General features: G+C 39.6%; 1 protein-coding gene across 1 annotated transcript in view; it reads right to left on the reverse strand.

Annotated features, from left to right (window-relative positions):
• LOC118343423 (ADAMTS-like protein 3) overlaps window positions 1–8,443 on the reverse strand; it is a 52,718-nt gene that overhangs the window by 8,327 nt on the left and 35,948 nt on the right. Inside the window, exon 9 of the mRNA XM_035682225.1 lies at window positions 6,981–7,107. Within this exon, the coding sequence (XP_035538118.1) occupies window positions 6,981–7,107 (127 nt within the window). The remainder of the gene's footprint in view (window positions 1–6,980; window positions 7,108–8,443) is intronic.

Here is an 8,443-nt window from a genome sequence, read left to right on the forward strand (position 1 = left end):
TATATAAGAGCGTTTCACTTGTATGTGTGAGAGCGTTTCAGTAGTGTATGTGAGAGCATTTTACATGTGTTTGTGAGAGGTAATTCTGAATAATGTCCCTGACGGCCCCTCATAGAAGTGGCATGGAATGCGCTAAAATTAATTTTGTTGTTGTTTTTGCATCTTGCCAACTGGATGTCACACTAGAGCTTCAGCATCTCAGAACAAAAACTTTCCAACAATCACCAACACTGTTTTGGTCGAAATAAACAGCTACAATGGCCGCAACATAAGCTAACCTTAATCCTCGGGGACAAATACCGGAAAAGTACATCCCCTAAAAATTTCCCACTGACAGGCTCAGATTGTTATTCTGTATGTCTGACAACATTATGGATAGGATCCCGACAGAGATATACCTTTTGTTCAACCAGAAACAGCTGTAATGCATATCGCTATCACCCACCAGACTCCATAGACAAAAACTGAAATTTTACCCTGCATTTCTTTGGAACAACCCAACTTCATTCAAAGTGGACAGAAACAAAATAAAACTCACCAAAACCGTCTTTGTTAGTCTTTCCACTGTTACAACTATCACCAACTCTGATTTGGTTGAAATAAATGCTTAATTTACTGATGTAGATGATAAAAACAGCAGTTTCAGTGGCTCTACTCAGCTGCATACAGAGCACACGGCTATGGAAACAAACCACAGAGAGGCTGTGATAGCAACACAGGTAGAGGGAGTGTGACACCATGACCCCACTATATCTTTACATAGAGAATAGTTGTTTGCTTCTATATTATTTATCTAAATCCCATAATCTTTAAAGGTCCAGTTTGTAGGATTTAGTGGCATCTAACAGCAAATCACAATTTCGTTGTTTCACCCTGCCCTTCCAAGCACGAAGCAGAAACTGCGATAGCTGCAAAACATGGGAAAAAATGCAAATGGCCCTTTCCAGAACCAGAGTTCGGTTTGTCCCTTCTGGGCTACTGTAGAAACATGGTGGTTCAATGTGGCGGATTCCATGGAAGGCGGCCCACAGCGTATGTAGATAAAATGTCTCATTCTAAGGTAATAAAAACACATAGATGATTATATTAAGGTGATTATATACTAATGAAAACATACCTATGAATATTACATTCTATTTCTGCTAGTGGAGCCTCTTAAATGTTACACACTGGACATAGAACAGTGGTAAATTGCAGCTTTCAGGTACAAGTATTTTGTGTCATATTTTGTTTTTCCACTGCCTGAGAGAGACAGCATAGCTTTTGTATTGAAAGAAAAAAATCTCCTTCATTTTACTCCCTGCTTGTGGTAAAGGCCTCTCACTGTTTTGAGAGCACTGACTGAAGTAGACCACCACATCACAGTCACTGCCATCCCTAAATCTGCCTGCTTTACAACGGCACAGTACTGATCTCAACTCTGCAGACCTAAATAACATCCACATGTGTGCTGTTAAACGTCAGCGAGCCTTGTTAACTCCTCAATCATGAGACTCTCTTAAGGTCATGCTCACAGCGTACACAAACAGCACAGAGCTAAACTATTGAAAGTATTTACTGCTGTGGAAAGGATTTTTGTTTTTCAGCCTGCAAAAACACTTCCTGACTTTTCACACTAGAAGTGTTTCTCCCTCTGTGGTTAAGCAGGGAGGTGTAATAACGAGGCGAGACCTTTATAGACAAACGGAGTGTTAATTCTATTTTCCACATTTTATGAGAGTTACTTTTCCTTCTGGCAACAAATGAGCGCTGAGCTCAAACAATTAAGCTGCTCTGGCTGCCAGCCACAGGGTTTTGCCCCCCAACATAATTATGCTGCATCTGCAATGTCCTAAATTTATGGGAGCAATGAAATAAATTCAGCTGCAGCCATTTGCCTTTTTTCTGCACTTTAAAATGGGAATTAAATGTTAAGCCAAGTATTAAAAAACTGACCTTCAAAATAAATAAGGGAAATGAAATACAGATAAACAGTTATGAGCTCATTTTACATGAGTCTGCTGGACCCGTAAACAGGGGCTATAGGGAATACTGTATCCAATTCATTTTCCAAATGCAATGACTGATAAATAGTAGAGTCATGAATAATAGATGTGGAGGAACAAAGGTGATACTCTGTGTCTGTAATGGTAAATAAACTCATTAACCTGGTAAGCCAAATGATCGTAATTGATTTATGTATCAACTCTCCTCTTTGGGGACATAAAAGCTGAGGGCAAGGTAGACTGAAACTTTACAACTGAATGTAAAATGTAATGTAAAGGAAATATCTCAACTATCATGAAAGTCAGAGATCATAATCTGCCTTCCTGGAACTGCGTCTTGCTTTTAGAACTTGGGTCGTGGACACTAGTCACCATCTAATTTTGAATTTGATCTTTTATATATCGCTTCATTTTGCATTTATATGTTACAGATTCCATCGGTGCTCACCTCACACTTCAAGAGAGTAAAAACTAGACAATTTGATGAACAGTGTTGACTACCATCCACTAGAATTTTTAAGGTTTGCTTTGATTGTGGGTTAGGGTTAGGGGTTTTGTGGTTGGGGTTAGGGTAGGCCAGCAGCAATGTCTGACAGTGATCCATTTAAAGCCAAAAGTCTTAATGCTACAGATGTCACAGTCTAAATCGTGAATTTGCAGCTAAACAGGTGTTAATAGTATTAGTGGTCTTGCCATCAGCTCTTAGAAATGTGACCAATAATGCTAATAATGCATTTCCCTGCTATTTCTTTACTTTTACTACTTTAACACCTTTTCACCTGGCTGACAGTTGGTATGTAGTATTACTACTCCCTAAATTACATTTGTTTGTGATTCACAGTTCCAGTTAGCTTGTTAGAGTTGAGAGAATGGTGACTTGCTGATCACTGCGTAGAGGCGAACAGTGCAAGAACTTAATCTAAGTGATTCAAAAAAGGGATAGCTGCAACAACACTTGGTGCAGGGTGTAGTATTTCCTTTGTTGCTCTTTGTGGAGTTCAGCAACAAGTGAGTTTCCAAATTTACTTACTTGTATTGCCAAAAAAATAATCTATGCCTCAAATACACTTATACACACAGCAAAACATTCATTCATGGATTTGACGTGTTAAACTGATTCGTCCATCCTTGTATGGGGATTGTATTTCTGCAAAGATATGGGTAAACCATCCCATACCAACCATATCACCAGACAAGAATGAAGCAAAGCTTGTGGGCTAAGAGGCAGTCACATCCGGCCCAACACTATACCTAACGCACTCTTTCAATCATGGTGGTTTACTTAAACCATTAGCTTCAGTTCATTTAGATTATTAAATAGATGTAGACAGAAACTTAACCAACCAACCAATCAAAACACAAATGACAAACTATGATTATGACAATATAGCATTTTAAAGGTCCCACCTCCAGCCCACCATCTACCTATGGGCTCTCAGTTCCCTCATTGTGCGAGTTATTATCATTAATCCCCAATCCCAATCCTTTCTGTGCCGATGTGCTGTTAGTGTTTCTTGCAGGGAGTGACAAGATTTTGACTTGGACTTGTGAACATATCTGGTAGATATTAACATTAAAACTGTAATTTTTCCTTAAACTTTAAGCTTTCACCCCATGAGCTTCTAGAACTGCAGCCAGCGTAACAGCCACACAGGCCAGTTATCTGATTATAGTCAAGTGGCCCTTCCTCTGCCAGCTCCTCTAAAGGACCTGGCAGGAAGTAACATGTCATCACACACTCGGTGACTTCTTGGAGAGCTCCTGAAGTTTGTTGTTTTTAATTCGAGCCAGAGTAGGTTGCTTGGATTGAATTCCTCCTCCTAGATCTACAGGCTCTCCAAAGCTCCAGGCACGCTGCTGTAAGAATGCCTACACCAGCCCACTGCTACAAAAGTTCCAGTACGTTCATTTTCTCACTTCTGAGGACTTTGTTCAGACTCTGGAGCAAGGGTGGAGGATACTTGGACGACTAAACATGATTTAAGTGCAACTGGCAGTCGTCGAAAAACCTGATGCTTAGGACCAGCTGTCCAACAACAATACAGAGACTCTTTCCACTGTGTAGGGCCCCAGTCTATCCACATTACTCAAGTGGTACAAAGGCAGCCTTGTACTAGCCATTAGGCAACATTGGCTATGGTACTGGTAAATGCGCTATTAGGCTTGGGGTGCTTAACATGATAGTAAAGATCTTTGGTTGGGCTGGGTAATGAACAGAAATACTTTTTTTGGACAGGTTAAAATGAGTCTGTAGCACTTAATATGGAAAACTGTCACGGAAAGCTTGCATTTAATGCCTGTAAAGAATGGTCTTGTTCATTAGATACATTAGTAATTAGATACTTATCGATTTCAATCATAAGTTTGCCAATCTCCCAAAACAGTATTTTATTTAAACAAAGTTCTTGGACGTGTGCTTTTGTTTAGGCACCATTTAACATTTGAGTTTGATGTTTGCAAAATTAAAAAAACAAATAAAAAGTTTAACAATATAATCTTATTTCAAGGTCCTTATTCCAAGCTTTTCCCCGGATCTTCTTTGTCTGGTTTCTTTTGGTATCGGAACTGAAACTGAAACACTGTGATCACCTTGTACTATATTGCAAAGTACACAAAGCCTTTCTATACTTCCGACCACTCCAAGCGCTTTGGACTACATGCCACATTCACGCACATTCATACACAGATGGCAGAGGCTCATCAGAACAGAAACTAATAAATTCACACACTGATGGCACAGCATCGGGATTTGGGACAATTTGGGGTTCAGTATCTTGCTCAGCATACTTCGACATGCAGCAGGAGGAGCCAGGGATTGAACCGCCAACCTTCTAATTAGCTACTGAGCAACAGCCGCCCTATAAAGACAATGTGACAAAAGTGACGTGGGTGATTGCTCTCTCTCTGCTATGTGGGATTTACCGACTGGTAACTGAAGTCTTTTATGCTCTCCTTAAAGCCCACAAAGTGGAGTTGCTGGTCTACCACTGCCTCAATTAGTTTGTTTGTGTGACTTTTATCGTATTAATACATCTTAATGGCCTGGAGCCCTGGGACGGGCAGCTGAGATGAACCCAGTGAATGTGACCTCTCTATCTGCGAGCCGTTCAGTGCTGCAGTGGGATCTCAAAGGCCCTTGGGAGCTCTGCAAGCTGCTGCGTTTTTTCCCCCTGTCCTGCTTGGTCCAGGGTTATTTTTTATTTTATTGTGTTTGTGTAACTTTGATGAACATATTCGCAGGTGAGTTTTTTGCATTTTTTATGTAATTTATTCGTCCCGCCCCTTTGGTGTTTGAATTTGTACATTTTGTGGACAAAATAACTGAAACACCTTTTTTGAGGGTTGCAACCTTCATTCAATCGTCATTCAACCTTCCCCCTTTAACTGTACCAACCTTTATCAACATTATATCAATCAAGGCAACTGAAGCAGATTTCAAGTTCAACTACTCCCAAGGTGCATAGAGATGCGAAGTACCTGTTAATAGGGTCAGAAGGACGAAGTGTCAGGATAATCTTCTGAAGGCCACAAGCCAAAACATACCTTGGTCTCACAGTAAAGATGTTTCTTTATACATGTTCTAAATGTCCGGACATGCTAATCATGTCAGATTTAAATATGTCTCCATGTTTTACATGACTTTAATAAAGCCACTTCAGTTTTATGCCATTGATATAACATACTGTATGCTTGAATAGAATTTCATACACCCTAAGAATCCTGCACATATTAAAACCCAGAGAAATATATACATGGTCCCTGGCTGTGACTTCTAATACCAGTCTTTTTCAGGGAATCCCACCATATTCATTTCCACCCCCCCGAGGCATGCCAAGGCAACTTAATTTAAAATGTTTAATACAATGCCCCAGCTCGAGAGCCAATAACTCTGGTATGCATTTATACAGTAGTAGCCTATATATTTGCTGCTATGTACTTCATTAACCCGTTAAAGGTTGGGAATATGCTGAGCAGTGGGAACATTTAAACAAACTTCCTGTCGAGTGGAAATTGCATCTTCACATTTCCAATATTGGAAAGTTGTTATTTGTGCTGCTGGAGTTTCCACATCTATCAGGCAGGCAAAGTTGAAAAGAGATGGAATGAAGACATATGCATCTGTTTATCTGCTTTTCACATGAAGTTTCATTCAAAACAAAATGTTGAGAAGTGAACATCAAGTATTTATATTTTTATTGGTTGGTTTGTTTATTTAGCAATATTCCAGTAAGTAATAAATACGTATCTCTTTGTCAGCATTTTTACATCAAATCCTTTGTGACAGACTGAATGAATGATCAATGCCGAACCATCAGGTGAAATGTGATTAAAACTAATTTCCAAGCACACATTCTCTACTTGGCTCTTCCCATTACACACAGTGTTTTTTGGATTTAAATAACTCACAACACAGAAAAACATCTCATGAAAGGACCACTATTGGCCAAAACACTGTTATGGATTTAATCATGGTGTTAAATTTGATGAAAACCTGCGAGATGCGTGAATGGTGTAGATCCATCTGCTAGTGGGTGGGTTGCTGTAGCCAGATGGCATTTTAATAGCCCAGCCTTGATAAATAAATGCTGGAGGCAATGAGAGAGGAGCAGGCCAAAGCTGAGATGGCTCCTGAAGGCCTGTGGCCAAGACAGGTGAGAGCCCCAAGTCCCAGCAGACAGATATCTTTGTTATGTACCTCCTATAGAGCCTGACTGGGAGGAAGGCTGGTGATTTGTTTTGTATACATGTATGAAACTGGCAGAGAGATATTAGGCCTTAGCTGAGGGTGTACTCTCTAAAATGACCTAGAAAGTTCATGGGATGGACTATTTGTACAAGGTCAGAAGGTGGGTGGGAAAAGGGGTGTAAGGGTATTTCAGATTTCCACTGTGTTAAGCACTGAGGATTAACTTGGAGAACATGAGGCTTAGAGGTGGAACCAGAGTTAAAGAAGACATGTATGTGAATTGGACACAGGAGGGGTCTGATACCTACATTGTTCGGGTGTAAGGTGGGGTAGGGCCTGCCCTCGTACCAGCCGGCATGTAGAGCCGTCGCCACCACAGACGCCGCAGTTATCCTCCCTGGCAGCGCTGGCCAGCTGGCGATCACAGCCCACCTCCTGCACACATAAAGACAGAGATATGGGGCTGACCGATGTATAAAGAGATGGAAAGACAATACAGAGCGCTCAAAGGAAGGCTGGATCACTGTTACACTGATACTAGTCTTGCAATACCAGACACATTCAGTGCCTATCAATCATCTGGGGATTTCTAAATGCAAAGTAGTTGCTTGAACGGCGACAGGAACACCCGCTAAGAAACTTACGCCGCTTATTTCAAGGACATGCCTCATCTGAAACCATGCTCTCCTACCATTCTCCTCCACAGTAAAACAAACTAGAGATACTATTGAGTCACACAGAGAGAGTTTTTTAAAACATTGCAAAAAGGAAATTACACACAATTGCTTAAAGGAAGATGAAAGTCTGGACTTTCATTCATATAATCAGTTGTTCTTTACAATGAGCATTACAGCCTCACAGACCTGCTAGCAAGGCTCGAGACTCTTGTAGTCTCTGGAATCTTTTTTAAGATCAACAGCCAGACCTACACTCTTAGATGTCACTGTATATTTAGAAGCACAATACTCTATATACCTACTGTAAAATACCTTAGTTTATATTGCATTGTGGCTAATTTTTATCAAGTGGGAATATTTTACAATATATTGTAGTATAGTAATATTACATTATGAGCAACCGCAGACTATATGAAATATAATTAATAATAATATATAATAATATAAATAAATATATAATATATCAATATTAATATAACTGGATATATTACAGTACAAGGTAATAACATACAGAAGAAATACAACAAATTATAAAATACAGTGCAAATACAGTAAAGTTGTAGTAATACAGTATTGTTCTATACTATTAACTGCATCACAGCTCAGTTACAGTAGTTTATTGTAAATTGAAATACAGCAACTTGCTGGCAACTGTGCTGCCAGTAATTTAGTGTACACGGTAAATAATTTCCTTGAATATTTACAGTATCTCCACACTCCACTTTAATGCTGTGTCAGGGCTGGAGAAAGATCTGGCTGAATGGGTTTCAAAACCAACTAAACAATGTGATTAAACAATTAGAAGAAAAGGGTTATGGATTGATTAGTTGTGAGCTATGAATGTTTCTCTTTTATTACAGCCTACACAAACCCATGATAATGTCTAGATACTACAAACAGATGCAAATGCTCATACTTACTGTAAACACACAGTGAAGTGAAGGACTTGCCGCCACCAGTTGGCAATTGGTGTAAGGAATAACGTGACCATTAGATAAGAAAGGCAATATTGGAGGATTATGCAATCACATTGACAACATTTTTAACTTACAATGACAGTGTTGCTAAACAATAACTTAAAGGTAGGGTAGGCA

Source organism: Morone saxatilis, unplaced genomic scaffold (genome assembly GCF_004916995.1).
Source record: "Morone saxatilis isolate NCDOM2014 unplaced genomic scaffold, NCSU_SB_2.0 Contig11, whole genome shotgun sequence".
NCBI classification, from domain to species: Eukaryota; Metazoa; Chordata; class Actinopteri; family Moronidae; genus Morone; species Morone saxatilis.